Consider the following 23,468-nt stretch of genomic DNA (forward strand, 5'->3'; position numbering starts at 1 on the left):
CTGTGGCCCCATCCGACGATACCCCCGGACAGGGCCAAACAGGCAGGATATAACCCCACCCACTTTGCCTAAGCACAGCCCCCACACCACTAGAGGGATATCTTCAACCACCAACTTACCATCCTGAGACAAGCCTGAGTATAGCCCACAAAGATCTCCGCCACGACACAACCCAAGGGGGGGGGGGCGACAACTATAACATTTCTCCCCTGTGTGAACAGTCTGATGGTATTTTAAAAAGCTATGGAAGGCAAAGCATTTATTGCATATTGGACACCTATATGATTTCTTCCATGTGTGTATGGTCTTATTAATTCTAAGGCCCTGTGATCGAGTGAAGCATTTTCCACAGTCTATGCAGGAATATAAGGTTTCCCCAATCTGTGAGATATCATGTGTATCGTTAAATTTAGTTTCTGGTTGACGTATTTGCCACAGTCTTTGCAGCAATATAATTTCTCTCTTGTATGTATCTCTGTATGTTTCGCCAAGTCTTCCTTTCTTTCAAAACATTTGCCACAGACTTTACAGTAATTTGGTTTCCTTGAGTGCACACTTGGAATGTCTGGTCAAGCATACCTTCGTTCTGTAGCATTTGCCACATTCTTCGCAAGGATGCGGTCTTTCATCTATGTGACTGGTTTAATCATATTTGAAATTGCTCACTATGACATTTCAGAGTTTTCTAATTCCTACCAGCACGTGAATGTGGCATACGTCATTCAGTGACAAACATCAAGAGCTGTAAATTGGTCGTCACTAGCGTCTATGGCCGCAGTCATAAACCCTGCCCATTTCTACAATTTCTCTTCTGAAAATGTGATTTAAAACCTAACCCTAACCTTCTTTTACCTTTATTTTATCAGGGAGTCAGACTGAGACCAAGGTCTCTTACAGATGAGCACTGAATTACATAAAATGCAAGTAGAAAGAAAAACCCGGTCATAAAAAAACCACATTCATCAGTAATACGGTGCTCAGTTAGTTTTCTCAATTGCCCTAGAAGCAGCAGAGCATACAATTTAAGAACATTTTGAAGATTGTTCCACAAATAAGGTGCAAGAAAGATACATCTGCTTTTAGTTAACTCGGTTGAGACCAAATTCATTTCCCGACTTAGCGATCCCTGAGACTGGGTGTAGCAACTAGTATGTCTAAAGTTTAGTAATGATGTTAGGTACAGTAGGCCTTTTTGTAAAAGGGCTTTTATAAATGAAAACATAGCAATGTAGCAACCTACATGAGGGCCAACGAACCTTCTGGTAAACAATGCAGTGACGAATACTAAAATTGTCGCCCGTAATAAAGCGCAGTGTGCTATGATAAACTGCATCTAACTCATTTAATGAAGTGGCAGCTGCGTTCATATATATGATGGCGCCATAGTTTACGACCAATAGGAACGATGACTGAATAATCTGCTTTCTACTTTTTTAGTGATAGGCAGGACCTATTTCTATAGAAGAAGCCCATTTTTATAGAGAAGAAGACCATTTTATTCTCAGCTTCTTAACTAACTCCTCAATATGCTTTTTAAAAGACAGCTTTTCATCAATCCAAAAGAAGAGTCGTTTTTATATGGCTAAAGGAGAAGGATTACCATATTTGTTGTCTTCAGAAAATTCATTCCAAATCTTTTGATGTGTGTGGCCTGGAAAAAATAATGGGATGGTAAAATCTATTTCAGTCATGGGTTAATAAAAAAATCGAAAGTTTTAGTGTTATTATCCGATTCAAAAACAATTTGGACCTTCAGGTACAATCCGTTAAATCACATCCTCAATGAAGATGGATTGCCTTGAATATGCTACTGGATAATGAAGAGTTATGGCTCATACATTTATATGGACCGAATAATGACAATCCAAAATATTTATAATAATCGAATTAGTCTCCTTAGAAACAAATAACTCTATTGTAATGGTAGGGGATTCCAATAGATGTTTTAAGTACATCAATTTTAAAGGCAATCATATTACTTATCAACTATCACCCTCTGGCTCTCAAAGAGATTCCGAATATTATAGACGCGTTAAGAATTTACGGATATTTGGAAGCTTAAAAACGCAGATCTCGTCAAATATACTTGGAGGTGTCACGCCCTGGCCTTAGTATTATTTGTTTTCTTTATTATTTTAGTTAGGTCAGGGTGTGACATGGGGAATGTTTGTGTTTTATAGGTTTTAGGTGGTTATATGGTAAAGGGGGTGTTGGGTGTAGTGTATGGGTTTGTGTTGAGTGCATGTGTCTAGCTGTGTCTATGTTATACGTTTGTAGCATGTGTGTGCACTTCGTTCTTAGCTTCACGATCGTTTTCTTGTTTTGTTTAGTGTATAAGTGTTTTTGTTTCGTTTTGCCTTCATATTCATTAAAAGGAATATGGCTTATTTTCCTACTGCTGCGTTTTGGTCCGTCAATCCTCCACACGATCGTGACAGAATTACCCACCAATACAGGACCAAGCGGCATGTAAAGCGGCAACAGGACCCACCTACACAGGATTCTTGGACATGGGAGGAGATACTGGATGGTAAGGGGCCTGGGCACAACCGGGAGAATATCGCCTTCCTCGTGAAGAGCTGGAGGCAGCTAAAGCCGAGAGGAGGCGATATGAGGAGGCAGCACGGAGACAAGGCTGGAAGCCCGTGAGTACAACCCAAAAATTTCTTGGGGGGGGCCTTAAAGGGAGTGTGGCGAAGTCAGATAGGAAACCTGCGCCTACTCCCTGTACTTACCGTGGAGAGCGAGAGTACGGGCAGACACCGTGTTACGCAGTAGAGCGCACGGTGTCTCCTGTACTCGTGCATAGCCCGGTTCGGTACATTTCAGCTCCACGTATCGGCCGGGCTAGACTGAGCGTTGAGCCGTATGTAATGAAGCCGGCCCAACGCATCTGGTCACCAGTGCGTCTCCTCGGGCCGGCGTACATGGCACCAGCCTTACGCATGGTGTCCCCGGTTCGCCTACATAGGCCGGTGCGGGTTATTCCACCTCCCCGCACTGGTCAGGCGACGGGGAGCATACAACCAGGTAAGGTTGGGCAGGCTCGGCGCTCAAGGGAGCCAGTACGCATGCACGGTCCGGTATTTCCGGCGCCACCTCCCCGCCCCTACCCAGTACCACCAGTGCCTCCTCCACGCACTAGCCCTATGGTGCGTGTCTCCAGCCCTTTACCACCAGTGCATAAACCACGCACCAAGCCTCCTGTGTGTCCCCAGAGTCCTGTGCGTCCTGTTGCTGCTCCCCGCACTAGCCCTGAGATGCGTGTCCCCAGTCCGGTACCACCAGTTCCGGCACCACGCACTAGGCCTAATGTGCGCTCCCAGGGTCCAGTATGCCCTGTTCCTGCTCCCCGCACTAGCCCTGAGATGCGTGTCCCCAGCCCGGTACCACCAGTTCCGGCACCACGCACCAGGCCTACAGTGCGCCTCAGCCGGCAAGAGTCTGTCGTCTGCACAGCGATGCCTGAACTGGACGTCTGCCAAGCGCCATCTGAGCCATCCGTCTACCCAGCGCCATCTGAGCCATCCCTCTACCCAGCGCCATCTGAGCCATCCGTCTACCCAGCGCCATCTGAGCCATCCGTCTGCCCCGAGCCATTAGAGCCGCCCGTCTGTCCCGAGCCGTCAGAGCCGTTCGTCAGTCAGGAGCCGCTAGAGCCATTCGTCAGACAGGATCTGCCAGAGCCGCCAACCAGACAGGATCTGCCAGAGCCGCCAACCAGACAGGATCTGTCAGAGCCGCCAACCAGACAGGATCTACCAGATCCGCCAGCCAGCCATGAGCAGCCAGGTCCGTCAGCCAGCCATGAGCAGCCAGATCCGTCAGCCAGCCATGAGCAGCCAGATCCGTCAGCCAGCCATGAGCAGCCAGATCCGTCAGCCAGCCATGAGCAGCCAGATCCGTCAGCCAGCCATGAGCAGCCAGATCCGTCAGCCAGCCATGAGCAGCCAGATCCGTCAGTTAGCCATGAGCAGCCAGATCCGTCAGCTAGTCATGAGCAGCCAGATCCGTCAGCTAGCCATGAGCAGCCAGATCCGTCAGCTAGCCATGAGCAGCCAGATCCGTCAGCCAGCCAAGAGCAGCCAGATCCGTCAGCCAGCCATGAGCAGCCAGATCTGTCAGCCAGCCATGGGCCGTCCCTCAGTCCGGAGCTGCAGTCCCTCAGTCCGGAGCTGCAGTCCCTCAGTCCGGAGCTGCCGTTCCTCAGTCCGGAGCTGCCCCTTATCCTGGTGCTCTCCCTTATCCTGGTGCTCTCCCTTATCCTGGTGCTCTCCCTTATCCTGGTGCTGCCCCTTACCCTGGTACTGCCCCTTAGTCCGGAGCTGCCCCTTAGTCCGGAGCTGCCCCTTAGTCCGGAGCTGCCCCTTAGTCCGGAACTGCCCCTTAATTCAGTGGGGTTAATGTGGAGGGGGGTCATTTGGAGGAAGCTAAGGAGGCGGTTAGTGACTGTGGTGAGGTGGGGACCACGACCAGTGCCGGAGCCGCCACCGTGGAAGGAAGCCCACCCAGACCCTCCCCTAGACTTTGTAATGGTGCGCCCGGAGTTCGCACCTTAAGGGGGGGGTTATGTCACGCCCTGGCCTTAGTATTATTTGTTTTCTTTATTATTTTAGTTAGGTCAGGGTGTGACATGGGGAATGTTTGTGTTTTATAGGTTTTGGGTGGTTATATGGTAAAGGGGGTGTTGGGTGTAGTGTATGGGTTTGTGTTGAGTGCATGTGTCTAGCTGTGTCTATGTTATACGTTTGTAGCATGTGTGTGCACTTCGTTCTTAGCTTCACGATCGTTTTCTTGTTTTGTTTAGTGTATAAGTGTTTTTGTTTTGTTTTGCCTTCATATTCATTAAAAGGAATATGGCTTATTTTCCTACTGCTGCGTTTTGGTCCGTCAATCCTCCACACGATCGTGACAGGAGGAGGCTTAATCAATCTAGTCTGATAGATTTTTTTATGGTATCCTTGTATATGGTGCCAAAAGTGAAAAAAGTACCGATTGAGGATCGAATGCGATCCGACCATCATTTTATAGCCCTCTCTATTGGAAATTTAACCAGGGTTTATTGACTGACTACTTTCTTAACAAAAACAAAGGAATAACATACTTTTTCTTGCACAATACAGGTTCAGTGTAAGCACGTATGATATGGGATGCCTTTACGTGTGCCCTTAGAGGCAATTCAATTACATTTTCATCCCAAAAACGGTATCCGTCAATGGTGTAAATAAAAGTAATACAGAAGCACTGAATAATCCAGAAGCAAAACAAAAGGAGTTTGAGGAATTTATTCAGGAAAGATCAGTTTCATTTATCTAAAAAGACATCAAATTGGATGGAGAATGGCAAAAATGCACCAACCTTTCCCGAAACCTTCAATATAGAACTGCTACCAAAAATAACCTACAATTCTTTTTACAAACATGGAGAAATCCTTCTCACCAACAGAGATTTTGAATGACGTAAAATATTTTCAACAAATGTTATTTTGTCAAGTTTCTTCAACCTCACTTGGATATTACAAAATGTATTCCCATCTCCCCCAAAAAATTATGTTAATTAAACTATCTTCAACACAGTTTTTGTGTAATTACACATGATGAACTATGGTTGGCAATTGATTCCTTTCAGATGAGGAAAACCCCTCGTCTGAAGGCATTCCAATATAGATTTATCAAACTTATGAATTTCTGAAATAATAAATAACGGTTACTTCTGACAACTTTGAATTGCTAAGAGGCTTAAAACAAGGCTGCCCTCTGTCACCATATCTATTTTATTATGGCCATTGAATTGTTAACATTAAATTAATTACATAAAGATTAGGTATGTCGTACAAACATGAAGTTCATTTGTAATCGGTATCGGTTTAACTGAAAGAAAACAAATCAGTAAAATGACGGGGAAACAGCATTGTTTTTCTTATTAGTTACGGTCTCCCTGATAACCATTATCCACATTTTACTATAAACTGACCACACTGATCAACACATTGTTAGGAGAGGGAGTCATGGGGTGTCTGTGTGTGGTATTGAGAAGTATTTATCTACCTAGACTAGTTCTGACTGCAGATCTGTGTGTGTGTGTGTGTGTGTGTGTGTGTGTGTGTGTGTGTGTGTGTGTGTGTGTGTGTGTGTGTGTGTGTGTGTGTATGTTCTGTGGTCCTGTGTGTTTGTAGAGCCAGGGTTGTAGGAGTTATGAAAACAACATTACCCAGAATACACCTCTCTCGGGTCATAGGTCAAACCCTTGGGGGATTGTGGGAAGGCCTGGCTGCGGTGGAGAGCGGATATAGGAGAGGAGAAGTGTGTGTGTTTGTGTATGATGAACCTGACTTAAGACGGGAAGATGTGTTTGTGAGTGATGTCATAGCAACCGTAACTTTAATATTGCAGATAGATTGTGGCTTCTATCAATGTAATGGTCTGTATCATTTCCAATCCCCCATATATGTTTTGAGTAAATAAACTCAGCAAAAAAGGAAACGTCCCTTTTTCAGGACCCTGTCTTTCAAAGATAATTTGTAAAAATCCAAAAAACTTCACAGATATTCATTGTAAAGGGTTTGAACACTGTTTCCCATGCTTATTCAATGAACCATAAACAATGAAGGGCCTAAAAGTTAAGGGATTAAAGACAAAAGTACCAATGTATGCTATTGACTCAAGTTCTCTTGAGTCCTCAATCTTCAACCTTGAAGGGGCTCATTGAGGACCTGGATAATTCCTCCAGTTTCTCTGGTCTTAAACCCAACTACAGTTGAAATTGAAAATGTACATACATTTTAGCCAAATACATTTAAGATCAGTTTCACAGTTCCTGACATTTAATCCAAGTAAAGTTTCCCTGTCTTAGGTCAGTTAGGATCACCAATGTATTTTAAGAATGTGAAATGTCAGAATAATTTATTTCAGCTTTTATTTCTTTCATCACATTCCCAGTGGGTCAGAAGTTTACATACACTCAATTAGTACTTGGTAGCATTGGCTTTCAATTGTTTAACTTGGATTAAACGTTTTGGGTAGCCTTCCACAAGCTTCCCACAATAAGTTGGGTGAATTTTGTCCCATTCCTCCTGACAGAGCTGGTGTAACTGAGTCAGGTTTGTAGGCCTCCTTGCTCACACATGCTTTTTCAGTTCTGCCCACAAATTTTCTATAGAATTGAGGTCAGGGCTTTGTGATGGCCACTCCAATACCTAGACTTTGTTGTCCTTAAGCCATTCCAAGCCACAACTTGGAAGTATGCTTGGGTTCATTGTCCATTTGGAAGGCCCATTTTGCGACCAAGCTTTAACTTCCCGACTGATGTCTTGAGATGTTGCTTCAATATATCCACATAATTGTCCTGCTTCATGATGCCAGGCTATTTTGTGAAGTGCACCAGCTATTTTGTGAAGTGCACCCACAACATGATGCTGCCACCCCCGTGCTTCACGGTTAGAATGATGTTATTCGGCTTGCCAGCCTCCCCATTTTTCCTCCAAACATAACAATGGTCATTATGGCCAAACAGTTCTATTTTTGTTTCATCAGACCAGAGGACATTTCTCCAAAAAGGGCAATCTTTGTCCTCATCTGCAGTTGCAAACCGTGGTCTGGCTTTTTTATGGAGGTTTTGGAACAGTGGCTTCTTCCTTGCTGAGCAGCCTTTCAGGTTATATCGATATAGGACTCATTTTACTGTGGATATAGATACATTTGTACCGGTTTCCTCCAGCATCTTCACAAGGTCCTTTGCTGTTGTTCTGGGATTGATTTGTACTTTTCGCACAAAAGTACATTCATCTATAGGAGACAGAACGCGTCTCCTTCCTGAGCGGTATGACGGCTGTGTGGTCCCATGGTGTTTATACTTGCGTACTATTGTTTGTACAGATGAACATGGTACCTTCAGGTATTTGGAAATTGCTCCCAAGGATGAACCAGACTTGTGGAGGTCTACAATTTTTTTGCCTGAGGTCTTGGCTGATTTCTTTTCATTTTCCCATGATGTCAAGCAAAGCGGCACTGAGTTTGAAGGTAGGCCTTGAAATACATCCACAGGTTCACCTCTAATTGACTCAAATGATGTCAATTAGCCTATCAGAAGCTTCTAAAGCCATGACATCATTTTATGGAATTTTCCAAGCTGTTTAAAGGCACAGTCAACTTAGTGTATGTAAACTTCTGACCAACTGGAATTGTGATACAGTGAATTATAGTTTAAATAATCTGTAAACAATTGTTGGAAAAATGACTTGTGTCATGCACAAAGTAGATCCTAACCGAGTCCTAACCGACTTGCCAAAACAAACTATAGTTAACAATAAATATATGGAGTGGTTGAAAAACTAGTTTTAATGACTCTAACCTAAGTGTATCTAAACTTCCAACTTCAACTGTATATTACGGATTGGGTCTCTAAAAGATACAGACTTTAAATTGCCATGTGGTCACCCGATTTTAAATGGGCGGATGGTGAAGTTGATGTGCTAGATGTAACATATCCTGGAAAAGTTGAGCAATCTTGCAACTAACTTCGATCAAAAGCAAAATAGATAGAATCTTGAAACAGTGGAAAGGGAAACGCCTATCCATTTAAGGGAAGATTTCCCTGATTTAATTATCTTGTGATATTGCAGTTTACATACTTATTCCATGGCTCTACCATCTCCAGGAGAATCCTTTTTCAAATCATGGGGGGGGGGTATTCACCTTATTTGGAATGGCAAACCAGATAAAGTTAAACGAGCATATTTATATGACCAATATAAGTTTGTAGGGTTAAAACTATTAAATATTACGGCATTAAACCTCTCTTAAAGCCTCCATTGTATCTACATACAAATTGGTTTTCTAGCAAGCTACTAAGAGAGGCCCATCCTGTTTGAGTGGGCTCTTAGCCTTTTTGCATATTAAAACCTTACATTTTCATTGGATTCACAATGGATCCCTGTTTTAAAGTAAAGTATTCTCCTTTTTAAAGTATTACAATTTCATCCTCCAGAAAAGGCAGATCTAATTTTACAGCAAATAATATGGTGTACTGATAGAGAAAATGTACTGATAGAGAAAGAAAAAAAACTGTCGTCAAAAGGTTTGACAGCAGTACTGTATAAAAATTCTAGTCATTTGGGAAGAGGTTTTTGATGTCCCAATACCTTGGCATCGGGTCTATGAACTGACATACACAATCCGTTTGTTTCAATTTAAGCTATTACATAAAATACTTGCTACAAAAATAATGCTCAATATATGGGACATTGACCAGTCAGCCTTGTGCAGACTCTGCCACGAGGAAGCAGAATCACTAGAATATATTTTCTGGTTCTGTCTATTGGTGGCTCACTTTGAGTCAGGTCCAGGGATGGTTGTTATGTCATAATATCAGGAACATGGAAACTGTATTGTTAGGAGATCGTGTTTTTTCAGATCAGTCAATGGGAAATATGATTATACTCTTGGGTAAAGTATTTATTTTTTTGGCAATATCGGTAGAAATGTTACAAGGACTCAAAAGACATCATAGTAAAATGGAGGGATGTATTGCAAAAGGAAATATAAAAATGGCATTATACTGGGAAAGATGGGTTAATCTGTGGACACTGGAGGGTTGGATTTACGATCAGAATGAATGGTGGATTGGCCGCTGTGGGCGAAAATCCAGCACTTGAAGGAGAAATTAGAAATATATGTATAATTGTTTAAATACAGGTATCGTAGATGTGAGCGAAAATAGCTGTAAGTAGCAGAAGTAGTATTGTTGTCCGTTAGTTTACTCCAAGCAGGGTAGGGATGGTAGGGTAACATTGCATTTTACATGTCATTGGAACAAATACAAGAACAGAGATTGGTTAAGTTTGTATGTATGAGCAATACGAGTCTACAACCACAGAATATTAAACTGGTCATCCAAAAGTTACAATGGTTTGAGCCAATTTTTCCTACTGTATGCATCTTAAACAAATAGGCCAAATAAAACATGATCATACAGTATGCTGTATAAAGAGTTTGGTTAACTTTCTATGGATCTAATTTAACTGCACTGTATATAAGTATCTGAATATGTAATATTGTGTAACCCCAGGAAGAGTAGATGCTGCATGCGCAACAGCTAATGGGGATCCTAATAAACTAAACTATGGATGTAATTGTTTCTCTATGGCTGTGGACACTTCTAGAATCTTCCCCATGATGACAGAGACCTAATCTGCAACCATTATCCAATCGTTGCCTCTTTCACCACGTGTGCGCAGACACCATTCTGTTGGGAGGCGTGGTAACCGGTGCTTAGGACCATCTTGGTAGCCACATTGTCGTAGATACGGTTGTCGTGGCGAGGCAGGAAGCCCCTCTGCAGCTTGTGCTCCAGGTGCATGTGGTTCTGAGGGGGGAGACCAAGGCACGCTCTGAAAGGGAAAAGGGATACCTAGTCAGTTGCAAAACTGAATGCATATAACCACAGAGACCAGCACAACATTTTGTTGGACAATAGAGACAGGAAGTTCAGTAACAAACATTACGATTGGTGACCACTAAGACAAATCCCTAACAAGACAGGGTGGTGTGTGTTCTGACCTCATGATGTTCTCAATGCAGGCTCTCTGTCTGAAGTAAGCATTGACCAGCGGGGCCCCAGGGGGAACGAGGGGAGCTTTACACATGAAGGAGAGGATAGCCAGGACACTGTGGAAGGACTGGAAGGTCTCTGATCCTTGGGGCCGAACACATACACGCTGACACAACTCTGTGAGGAGGACCAGGTCCAGGATGATAGGGCTGGCTAGCAGAGAGTCCTGGAGAGAGACACCTTTGTTAGAAAAATCAGGTCGAGGTGTAGGTGTGTGTGTGTGTGTGAGAGAGAGAGACTCACCTCACAGGTGTTGTGCATTGCGATAGTGTTGGTTCCTCCCATCATGATCTCAGAGGTGTATTCATCCATCGCCCTCTTACTGTCCCCCACATACGGCACATATTTAATCACCACCTACACACACGCAGCAAGACAACTGAGTCAAGTTTTTCTCAAGAAAAACTACAGATCCTTTCTGCCACTTAGTAAAACAAAATGCAATTGATATCTACCAGGTATGAAAAAACACACACATTCAACTCTTAACGCAGATCAGGTTTCTCTGTGGTACACACACAAAAACACCCACAAACTTACACAGTGGTCAGGTTTCTCCCCTTTGTGGTACAGTATAGGGTTGGAGTTGACCATGTCATCCACCACATTGCTCTTGGAGATCTCCTTGGAGCGGAACTGCTGCGGTGCTGAGAGGTTCATACCATCGTTGTTGCCAAGGTGATTGTAGCTGACAATGGAGGTGGGCTGTCATGGCAACACGTTATTGTACAGTCTGGTATTAACCTAGTGTTTACACACATGAAATTGCTCTTATACCTTGGTGCTATCATTGTAATAACAGTGTTAACATGTTATATAGTAATTTTAGAATAACTTAGTAATTGTATAATTATGTACTTCGTCATTTTACAAGTGGAACGAGGACTGTTCATGTAACAGAAGTCCGATTAAAGTGAATGAAATATGAAATGGACTGGGTCGACCTCTCACCTTGATCCCAGCACTGATGAGGAAGTCGACCAGGACTGACTTGATCTTTGTCTGACCAGACTTGAAGTCATCTCCTGCTATGAACACGTTTCTCTCCACAGCCAGCTCTATCGCCCCAGGGACAAATGTGTTCTGGGGAGAACCGTTAATGTAGGCACAGCCCTCCAGGATACTGGCTACGGCAAACAAAGTAGAGGGAGACACCTCCCCACCTGACTGATAGAGACAGAGAGAGAGTGTAAAAGAGAGAGAGTAAAAGAGCGAGAAAGAGACAGAATAGATCTGTCAGATCTCTACCTGTATGGCAGCCAGGAGATTCTTGGCCGTGTCGTTGACCCCGGCTGTGAGGTCACAGAAACGTTCAGTGTTGGCCGTCCACAAAACGATGACCTTCTCCACACCGCTTGAATGCCGGAAGTCCTGAATGTCTGCTCTGATCTGCTCCACCTGGAGGGAGAGAGAAGAATCACTACTCAGACAGAGACACATAGGGTCTATGGGGTAAGAGATAAGGGGTTAGGGGACAGGGTGTACGAGGCGCACACACACTACTTGGGATTGGGCGTACCTGTTCAGCCATGGTCCCTTTCAGAACGTTGTCTGCTCGGCCCGCCTGGTTGGCAGCTATGAATTCTGGGATATAGATGGAGGCTCTGGGTCGGAGGTAGCTCATGTGTGGGCGGAGCTTCTCCTGGAGGGACCAATCAAGGACCTCGGCTCTCTCCATCGCACTGCCCAGGTCCATGGATGAGATGTCCCAGCCTGACACACACTCTCTTTATTTAATTAGTTAGCTAACGTTTTACAAATCTAATGTCTCTTGAAAGAAAACCTGTCAGACAGGCCCAAAAGAACATAGAGGACCAGTTAGACTAGAGGACCAGAGGTGTATACTGTACCTCTGCCTCCAGGGCAGTGCTGAATAATGGTGCTAGATAAACTGATAGAGTTAAACAGGAGGTTAAAAAACCAGCCTGGCAGACAGACATTCCACATGGAGCCTTTTACCTTCTCTTTCTCCACAGTGGCGCCTGAAGAATTGACCTAGGGTCAGCATTCCTTCTCTGATTACATACAGACACACACAGACATGCCCACACACACTCCTTTACCATCAAAGACGATATCATTAGGGTGCACCATGGGTAAGAGGTCACGGAACGGAATGTTAACTTCCTTTCCATCTGGCCCCGGACCTAAACACACAGTTGAGGACTGGAAGAGGGAACCGTAGTAGTTGGCTTTCTGGGAAGGGGGAGAGGGTAATAAGACAGACAGAACAAAAATAAATAAGTATTGAATAATAACACATTAAATCAGTGGTATTCAAACTTTTTACACAGGGACTCCCCCCCCCAGAATTTCAGCCAACCCCACCCAAAATCTAATGACACAACCTTAAATTTACCATTTAAATGTATTTATTTTTTAAAATTGGGATTTGTACGTCAACAAATATCCTTCAATTCACTACATTTTCATCTCTCTTATCAGAATTAAGAAAACCAATAAATAAAATGCACTCAATTATTTTTCAAATGATCTTTCTCAAAAACATTTTATATTATCCTATTCAGTAATGTTTACTTTTAAATTTGTTTTGGCGAACCCACTGCAATTCCCCCCGGGACCCCACTAGGAGTCGTGACCCCAACTTTGACTATCCCTGCATTAAATGGAGAATGATTTGAGGGATTCTTTCAAACAGGAAAAAAAAGAACTCACATTTGGGGAAGTAATGATGCCCAGTAATTATGCCCCGGGGTGGCAGGTAGCCTAGTGGTTAGAGCATTGAACTTGTAACCGAAAGGTTGCAAGATCGAATCCCTGAGCTGACAAGGTAGAACTCTGTTCTGCCCCCGAACAAGGCAGTTTACCCACTGTTCCTAGGCCATCATTGAATATAAGAATTTGTTCTTAACTGACTTGCCTAGTTAAATAAAGGTAAAATAAAATATAAGGTAAAGGACTGCCTGTGTTGTAAACATTAGTGTGTCAGTCAATATTAAGCCCTTAACACTCCACGAAACCCATCATATCAGTGTGTGTGTGTGAACCCATCACTGAATTAGGGGTATAATGAGGCTCTGCATCAGGGAAGAGACATTTCTTTGGAAAATAGGCCAAAAAACAGTTACAAAGTAGGATCAATGAGACACACACACCACCTTACCTGTTCTCCAGTTTTGGTTTTCCAGGTGAGTCCCAGTCTGTTGGCCAGGACAGCAGCGGTGACGGTGGTCCCATTGTTTCCTCCCCAGCCAACTAGCATCACCCCCAGCTTGGGGACACGTCGTTCAGTACGGAACTCAAGCTCACTAACGGACGGGGTCACCTGGAGGGGTGGAGTCGAGAGAGTTACACAGTTAGAAATGAGATAGATGATGCTGGTGTGTGTGTGTGTGTGTGTGTGTGTGTGTGACTCACTGTGAGTGTGTCTCCGTCCCTGCGTACAGCAGTAGTATGGTAGCAGTATTGAGCCTCGATGTGTGTATCTGTGTACTTCACATTGGGATTGTTGATACGAATGTTCTCAGTCATGACTGCAGGCTTGAGAGAGAGTGACAGAGGCAGAGAGACAAAGAGAAAGAGTGGTAGAGAGTGCAACAGGAGAGTTAGGGGAGATTTTAAGACAGCCTAGGAGTTCTATGGCTTCATTTATTTATTTGAATAACTTAATTTCCACAAATATAATTTAAAAAAAAATAACATTTAAAAAATAAGTATAGACTGAATAAATTGATTAGGTAGCTAACGATGCAAATAAAAAAAAATTAGCTAGCTCGCTTAACATTGACAATATGGTCAAACTATCTGCATTAATACGTTTAGAGGCTAATTGTCAAAAGCGTATTTGTCATCTTTTGGTTGAAAAGATGAAACGTTAGTGGTGAAACGTCACAACTGGAGTAACAACATTTTCTCAGAGATTCTCACTTGAATTCAAGTGAAACTTCTGTCGGAACGCTGCACTTCCGATAGTGATACGCTACAAGTATTACAGACTATTGACTGTAAAGTCAATAGTCGAATCAGCGGTTCGCCTTCAAAATAAAAGTCCTGCATTGAAACTGATGCAAACTGATAAATGGTGGAATCATGCCACAATTGGACTGGATAATGGTGAACATGGTTGGAATGTCGTTATAATTTCAACAAAAGACAATGATTCATTAATTTTAGAATATACAGCAAAATCAGTTTGTGGATGTAGGCCCAATAGACTTCAGAATTGCATTGGGGCTTCAAATCGATTTTTATTTGCCCCTTACCCCGAATTGAACAGGTGTAGGTAAACCTTACTTACAAGCCCTTAACTTGCAGTTTTAAGAAAATACCTTAAGTAAGAAATAAGTATAACAAATAATTAGACAACACAGTAAATAACAATAGCGGGGCTATATACAGGGGGTACCGATACAGAGTCAATGTGCGGAGGCACCAGTGTCGAGGTGATTGTACATGTAGGTAGATTAGCGTCTAGATAATAACAGAGAGTAGCAGTGTGGAGGTGTGGGGGGGGGGGGGGGGGGGGGGGGGATAGTCTGGGTAGCCCTTTGATTAGCTGTTCAGGTGTCTTATGGCCTGGGGGTAGAAGATGTTTAGAAGCCTCTTGGACCTAGACTTGGCGCTCCAGTACTGCTTGCCGTGCAGTAGCAGAGAGAACAGTCTATGTCTAGGGTGGCTGGAGTCTTTGCCAATTTGTAGGGCCTTCCTCTGACACCACCTGGTATAGAGGTCCTGCATGGCAGGAAGCTTGGCCCCGGTGATGTACTGGGCCGTACGCACTACCCTCTGTAGTGGCTTGCAGTCAGAAGCCGAGCAGTTGCCATACCAGGCAGGGATGCAACCCGTCAGGATGCTCTCGAAGGTGCAGCTGTAAAACCTTTTGAGGCTCTAAGGACTCATGCCAAATCTTTTCAGTCTCCTGAGGGGGAATAGGTTTTGTCGTGCCCTCTTCACGACTATCTTAGTGTGCTTGGACCATCTTAGTTTGTTGGTGATGTACTCGCCCAAGCCTCCCCAGCTTCTCCTTTACCCATATCCAGATAGCAGATGTTCTGAAAGAGCTGGAAAACCTGGACCCATACAAATCAGCTGGGCTTGACAATCTGGACCCCCTATTTCTGAAACTGTCCGCCGCCATTGTCGCACCCCCTATTACCAGCCTGTTCAACCTCTCCTTCGTATCATCTGAGATCCCCAAGGATTGGAAAGCTGCCGTGGTCATCCCCCTCTTCAAAGGGGGAGACACCCTGGACCCAAACTGTTACAGACCTATATCCATCCTGCCCTGCCTATCTAAGGTCTTCGAAAGCCAAGTCAACAAACAGATCACTGACCATCTCGAATCCCACCGTACCTTCTCCGCTGTGCAATCCGGTTTCCGAGGCGGTCAAGGTACTAAACGATGTCATAACCGCCATCGATAAAAGACATTACTGTGCAGCCGTCTTCATTGACCTGGCCAAGGCTTTCGACTCTGTCAATCACCATATTCTTATCGGCAGACTCAGTAGCCTCGGTTTTTCTAATGACTGCCTTGCCTGGTTCACCAACTACTTTGCAGACAGAGTTCAGTGTGTCAAATCGGAGGGCATGTTGTCCGGTCCTCTGGCAGTCTCTATGGGGGTACCACAGGGTTCAATTCTCGGGCCGACTCTTTTCTCTGTATACATCAATGATGTTGCTCTTGCTGCGGGCGATTCCCTGATCCACCTCTATGCAGACGACACCATTCTGTATACTTCCGGCCCTTCCTTGGACACTGTGCTATCTAACCTCCAAACGAGCTTCAATGCCATACAACACTCCTTCCATGGCCTCCAACTGCTCTTAAACGCTAGTAAAACCAAATGCATGCTTTTCAACCGTTCGCTGCCTGCACCCGCACGCCCGACTAGCATCACCACCCTGGACGGTTCCGACCTAGAATATGTGGACATCTATAAGTACCTAGGTGTCTGGCTAGACTGCAAACTCTCCTTCCAGACTCATATCAAACATCTCCAATCCAAAATCAAATCTAGAGTCGGCTTTCTATTCCGCAACAAAGCCTCCTTCACTCACGCCGCCAAACTTACCCTAGTAAAACTGACTATCCTACCGATCCTCGACTTCGTCGATGTCATCTACAAAATAGCTTCCAATACTCTACTCAGCAAACTGGATGCAGTTTATCACAGTGCCATCCGTTTTGTTACTAAAGCACCTTATACGACCCACCACTGCGACCTGTATGCCCTAGTCGGCTGGCCCTGGCTACATGTTCATCGTCAGACCCACTGGCTCCAGGTCATCTACAAGGCTATGCTAGGTAAAGTGCCGCCTTATCTCAGTTCACAATGGCTACACCCACCCGTAGCACGCGCTCCAGCAGGTGTATCTCACTGATCCTCCCTAAAGCCAAAACCTCATTTGGACGCCTTTCCTTCCAGTTCTCTGCTGCCTGCGACTGGAACGAATTGCAAAAATCTCTGAAGTTGGAGACTTTTATCTCCCTCAACAACTTTAAAAATCTGCTATCCGAGCAGCTAACCGATCGCTGCAGCTGTACATAGTCCATCTGTAAACTACCCACCCAATTTACCTACCTCACCCCCCATACTGCTTTTATTCATTTACTTTTCTGCTCTTTTGCACACCAGTATCTCTTCTTGCACATGATCATCTGATGATTTATCACTCCAGTGTTAATCTGCTAAATTGTAATTACTCGATTTATTGCCTACCTCATGCCTTTTGCACACATTGTATATAGATTCTCTTTTTTTTTCTACCATGTTATTGACTTGTTTATTGTTTACTCCATGTGTAACTCTGTGTTGTTGTCTGTTCACACTGCTATGCTTTATCTTGGCCAGGTCGCAGTTGCAAATGAGAACTTGTTCTCAACTAGCCTACCTGGTTAAATAAAGGTGAAATAAATAAAATAAATAAAAATGTGGACGCAAAAGAACTTGATGCTCTCAACCTGCTCCACTACAGCCCTGTCAATGAGAATGGGGGCGTACTCGGTCCTCCTTTTCCTGCAGTCCACAATCTCCTTTGTTGTGATCACATTGAGGGAGAGGTTGTTGTCCTTGTACCACATGGTCAGGGCTCTGACCTCCTCCCTATAGGCTGTCTCATTGTTGTCGGTGATCAGGCCTACCACTGTTGTGTCATCGGCAAACTTACTGATGGTGTTGGAGTCGTGCAGTCATGAGTGAACAGGGAGTACAGGAGGGGACTGAGCACGCACCCCGAGGGGCCCCCGTGTTGAGGGTCAGCGTGGCGGATGTGTTGTTACCTACCCTTACCACCTGGGGGTGGCCCGTCAGGAAGTCCAGGATCCAGTTGCAGAGGGAGGTGTTTAGTCCCAGGGTCCTTAGCTTATTGATGAGCTTTGAGGGCACTATGGTGTTGAATGCTGAGCTGTAGTCAATGAATAGCATTCTCACATGTGTTCCTTTTGTCCAGGTGGGAAAGGGCAGTGTGGAGTGCAATGGAGATTGCATCATCTGTGGAACTGTGGAACTGTTGGTGCGGTATGCAAATTGGAGTGGGTCTAGGGTTTCTGGGATAATGGTGTTGATGTGAGAGTTTTTGGCCCTACTTACTGTATATTAGAAACGGCTGTCTAAATTGTTAAAAATACAATTCTGACAAATGTAACAGACAATGGATGACGATATAAAACGTTGTAGCCTACTGGCACAAACAAATAATGAGTGGATATCGGGCATTTGTTGGAATTCAGGTATTTTAAGTTTTTGTCCGAACACTGTGAAAATAGTCCCCTTATAGTCACTTTTTTTCCTGCCTGGCTCTAGATTACACCCATCTATAGCCTACATAGGCCTCATCAAGAGGTTCTGATCTCTTGGCCTAACGGTTAAAGCAGTTGTTTGACAGTCGCTGTACCCGGGGTGAAGTTGGTGTCAGATGTTGGATGGCGCCCTCGCAGAGGCATGTACACGTGACCAACTGGGTACATACATCAGTTCAATGTCTATTTTTTATTAACATTTCGTTGAGTTGTCAACTAACATGAAATCACCAGAACATTTCACATAACATTGGATTTAGGTTAATAAAAAATAATAAAAAAATGGGTGAAAAAAACGAATTCTACATTGCTGCCTTTTTACAAATGCAATCCAATTTTCAACATTGATTCAACAACAGCAAAATTCAGTTGGTGGTTTGGAAACTGAAAAAGGTTGGGAACCACTGGTATAGAGAGGAGTGGGGATAGCTCTCCGGAAGGAAGTAATATAGCAACCTTAACCAATACCTAGCCACCTTGTCAAGAGGTTCGGATCTCTTGGCGTAGCGGTTCAAAGGTATTGGCTTGATAGTCGCTGGGCCAGGGTTCGAATGCGGGTTTGGGCTACCCCCAAAATCGCCTGAGATGCAAAAAAAACATTGTATTGCTTTGAGTCTATTAGGGCCATTACTGGAGAGTGTGTGAAAGGTCATTACTAAACGTTAACGGGGACAAACTAATGACACAAGCAAGATTGGGTTCGAGTCGCCAGCGTAAAATGAACGCAATCGATCCAGTGACAACAGGCTACATGAAACACAAAGGAAATTGATGGCTGAAAAGGAGAAATCCTAAACTTGTCAGACTTGACAAGCGAGTTGATGCTTATACACTGTACAGCACTACCGTTAGATTGTGAATGCATGACACGGAGTTTCAGGCTAATCGGTGACACCTACTGTAGCCTACAAAACACAATTCTGAATAGTAACCTATGTATGCACAGATATTAGCATCGTAGCTCCTATTGCGGAACTTCGACAGTGGGAATTCACTTTAGTAGTAAAAAAAAAAGCCTAGTACGCACTTAAAGCCTACGCACTTTAGTCTACTTACCGTGGAATACGTTGGAGTCAGGAGATGGAACTTTCTCTTCTAAACAACAGTGATAGGTTACGGACGGTTCTTCGTTGATTTGATAGCTTGCTTGTTTAGATTTTTCTGTTATATTTTATCTAATAGCCTAGTAAATCGTTCGTTCTCATGCGCAGCCCGACCTCTTCAATTCGTCAAGTGAGCCGAAGTGGAATGAAGATGCGCTGTTCCAATTTTGCTATTGCGAGTGCACGAGCATATCCCTTAGAGCCCCGTTCATTTATAGATAGCTTAGTGGCAGAGCCGGAATGGCTACTTGTAGGCAGAGGAGTGTCTATGCAAAATCCCGGCATTTACATATACGGTTGAAGTCGGAAGTTTACATACACCTTAGCCAAGTACATTTAAATTCAGTTTTTCACCATTCCTGACATTTAATCCTCAAGAATTCCTTGTCTTAGGTCAGTTAGAAATAAAAGCTGAAATAAATCATCCTCTCTACTATTATTCTGACATTTCACACTCTTAAAATGTGAAATGTCAGAATAATAGTAGAGAGGATGATTTATTTCAGCTTTTATTTATTTCATCACATTCCCAGTGGGTCAGAAGTTTACATACACTCAATTAGTATTTGGTAGCATTGCCTTTGAATTGTTTAACTTGGATCAAACGTTTCGGATAGACTTCCACAAGCTTCCTCCAATAAGTTGGGTAAATTTTGGCCCATTTCTCCTGACAGAGCTGGTGTAACTGAGTCAGGTTTGTAGGCCTCCTTGCTCGCACACGCTTTTTCAGTTCTGCCCACAAATGTTCTATAGGATTGAGGTCAGGACTTTGTGATGGCCACTCCAATACCTTGACTTGGTTGTCCTTAAGCCATTTTGCCACAACTTTGGAAGTATGCTTGGGGTCATTGTCCATTTGGAAGACACATTTAAGACCAAGCTTTAACTTCCTGACTGATGTCTTGAGATGTTGCTTCAATATATCCACATAATTTCCCTTCCTCATGATGCCATCTATTTTGTGAAGTGCACCAGTCCCTCCTGCAGCAAAGCACCCCCACAACATGATGCTGCCTCCCCCGTGCTTCACGGTTGGGATGGTGTTCTCCGGCTTGCAAGCATCCCCCTTTTTCCTCCAAACATAACGATGGTCATTATGGCCAAACAGTTCTATTTTTGTTTTATCAGATCAGAAGACATTTCTCCAAAAAGTATGATCTTTGTCCCCATGTGCAGTTACAAACCGTAGTCTGGCTTTTTTATGGCGGTTTTGGAGCAGTGGCTTCTTCCTTGCTGAGCGGCCTTTCAGGTCATGTTGATATCGGACTCGTTTTACTGTGAATATACATACTTTTGTACCTGTTTCCTCCAGCATCTTCACAAGGTCCTTTGCTGTTGTTCTGGGATTGATTTGCACTTTTCGCACAAAAGTACGTTCATCTGTAGGAGACAGAATGCATCTCCTTCCTGAGCGGTATGGCGGCTGCTTGGTAACATGGTGTTTATAATTGCGTACTATTGTTTGTACAGATGAACGTGGTACCTTCAGGCGTTTGGAAATTGCTTCCAAGGATGAACCAGACTTGTGGAGGTCTACAATTTTTTTTCTGAGGTCTTGGCTGATTTCTTTTCATTTTCCCATGATGTCAAGCAAAGCGGCACTGAGTTTGAAGGTAGGCCTTGAAATACATCCACAGGTACACCTCCAATTGACTCTGATGATGTCAATTATCCTATCAGAAGCCAAAATTCCTCCACAGAGATGTCAGAGACAGATCAACAACTACAGGAAGCATTTGGCTTCACTCATTGCAGCTAAAGGTGACACAACCAGTTATTGAGTGTAAGGGGGATTGGATGTTACACAACTTTGTTAATTTATAAATAAAATAAGTATAATTATTTAATTTATTTGTAAACTCAACTGATCTAATATTAGGTATTGGTTGAAGATCTGATAACTTTCAGTGAAAAAATATGCAAAAATAGAGAAAATCAGAAAGGGGCAAATACTTTTCCACGGTACTGTATATCCTGATGCCTAGTCACCTTACCCCTATACATATCTACCTCTATCACTCCAGCGTCCCTGCACATTGTAAATATGGTACTGGAACTGACTGACCCTGTAAATATGTAGTATGCTAACTTACTTTCCAGTGTTCTCATTTCTATTTCTCATGTGTTTTTTTTGTACTACCTTATGTTATTTTTAGTATTACATTGCTATTGATTACTGCTTTGTTGGGTTTAGATCTTGCAAGAAAGATATTTCACTGTACTTGTGCACGTGACATTAAAACTTGAAACTGAAACATTGTAGACCAGTCTCCTGGTGTAGCATTCCATTACACTATAGTGTTTTAAAGTTAGCCTATAGACTTTGAGATATTTTTGTATGTTATGACATTAAAGATTTGTGGTATGGTATGTATGCCTCTCCCTAATGTCAATATACTTTGTCTACTGCTGTTTAGGTTAGTTAATATTGTTTTATTTCACTGTAGAGCCCCCAGCCCTGCCCAACATGCCTTAGATAGCTCTTTTGTCCCACCCCCTACACATGCGGAGACCTCACCTGGCTTAACTGGTGCCTCCAGAGACACAAACGCTCTCATTGTCACTCAATGCCTAGGTTTAGCTCAACTGTACTCACATCCTACCATACCCTTGTCTGTACATTATGCCGTGAATCTAATCGACCATGCTCAGAAATCGACTCCTTTTATTCTCTGTTCCCAACGCACTAGACGGCCAGTTCTTATAGCTTTTAGCCATACCCTTATCCTACTCCTCCTCTGTTCCTCTGGTGATGTAGAGGTTAATCCAGGCCCTGTAACCTCCAGCATCACACCTATTCCACAGCTCTCATTTGTTGAGTTCTGTAACCGTAAAAACCTTGGTTTCATGCATGTCAACATCAGAAGCCTCCTACCTACGTTTGTTTTATTCACTGCTTTAGCACACTCTGCTAAACCTGATCTCCTAGCCGTGTCTGAATCCACAAAAAGGCCACCAAAAATTCTGAAATTTACATCACAAAACACAACATTTTCCCGACAAGATAGAACTGCCAAAGGGGGGCGGAGTTGCAATCTACTGCAGAGATAGCCTGCAGAGTTCTGTCATACTATCCAGGTCCGTGCCCAAACAATTCGAGCTTCTACTTCTAATAATCCACCTTTCCAGAAACAAGTCTCACACCGTTGCAGCTTGTTATAGACCCTCATCAGCCCCCAGCTGTGCCCTGGACACCATATGTGAATTGATTGCCCCCATCTATCTTCAGAGTTCGTACTGTTAGGTGGCCTAAACTGGGATATGCTTAACACCCCGGCCATCCTACAATCTAAGATAGATGCCCTCAATCTCACACAAATTATCAAGGAATCTACCAGGTACAACCCCAAATCCGGAATCATGGGCTACCTCATAGATATCATCCTGACCAACTTGCCTTCTAAATACACCTCGGCCGTCTTCCACCAGGATCTCAGCGATCACTGCCTCATTGCCTGCGTCAGTAATGGGTCCGCGTTCATACGACCACCCCTCACCACTCTCAAACGCTCCCTAAAACAGTTCAGCGAGCAGACCTTTCTAATCGACCTGGCCCGGGTACTCTGGAAGGATATTGACCTCACCCCATCAGTAGAGAATGCCTGGTTGTTCTTTAAAAGTGCTTTCCTCACCATCTTAAATAAGCATACCCCATTCCAAAAATGTAGAACTAAGAACAGATATAGCCCTTGGTTCACCCCAGACTTGACAGCCCTTGACCAGCACAAAAACATCCTGTGGCGTAATGCATTAGTATCAAATAGCCTCTGCGATATGCAACTTTTCAGGGAAGTCAGGAACCAATATACACAGTCAGTTAGGAAAGCTAAGGCTAGCTTTTTCAAACAGAAATTTGCATCCTGTAGCACTAATTACAAACAGTTTTGGGACACTGTAAAGTCCATGGAGATTAAGAGCACCTCCTCCAAGCTGCTAGAAAACACTGTCACCACCGATAAATCTACGATAATCAATCATTTCAATAAGCATTTTTC

The 23,468-nt window shown here is 43.7% G+C and overlaps 1 protein-coding gene across 2 annotated transcripts; it reads right to left on the bottom strand.

Moving 5' to 3' along the window:
* Positions 1-9,431: 9,431 nt before the first annotated feature.
* On the bottom strand, positions 9,432-19,712 carry LOC129859741 (inositol-3-phosphate synthase 1-A-like). 2 transcript variants are annotated; one of them, XM_055929853.1, is made up of 11 exons: positions 19,427-19,712; positions 13,987-14,102; positions 13,733-13,894; positions 12,672-12,804; positions 12,128-12,321; positions 11,857-12,006; positions 11,560-11,775; positions 11,149-11,313; positions 10,852-10,965; positions 10,557-10,774; positions 9,432-10,387 (listed from the first exon to the last, which is right to left on the bottom strand). In XM_055929853.1, the coding sequence occupies exons 2-11, from the start codon at positions 14,098-14,100 to the stop codon at positions 10,198-10,200; spliced, it is 1,656 nt and encodes a 551-aa protein (XP_055785828.1). In that variant the 5' UTR covers positions 14,101-14,102; positions 19,427-19,712; the 3' UTR covers positions 9,432-10,197. The 2 variants fall into 2 exon arrangements, with proteins under 2 accessions (XP_055785828.1, XP_055785827.1); XM_055929852.1 differs by having other exon boundaries at positions 13,987-14,109; positions 19,427-19,711.
* Positions 19,713-23,468: the final 3,756 nt, after the last annotated feature.

Source organism: Salvelinus fontinalis, chromosome 7, assembly GCF_029448725.1.
Source record: "Salvelinus fontinalis isolate EN_2023a chromosome 7, ASM2944872v1, whole genome shotgun sequence".
In the NCBI taxonomy this organism is placed as follows: domain Eukaryota; kingdom Metazoa; phylum Chordata; class Actinopteri; order Salmoniformes; family Salmonidae; genus Salvelinus; species Salvelinus fontinalis.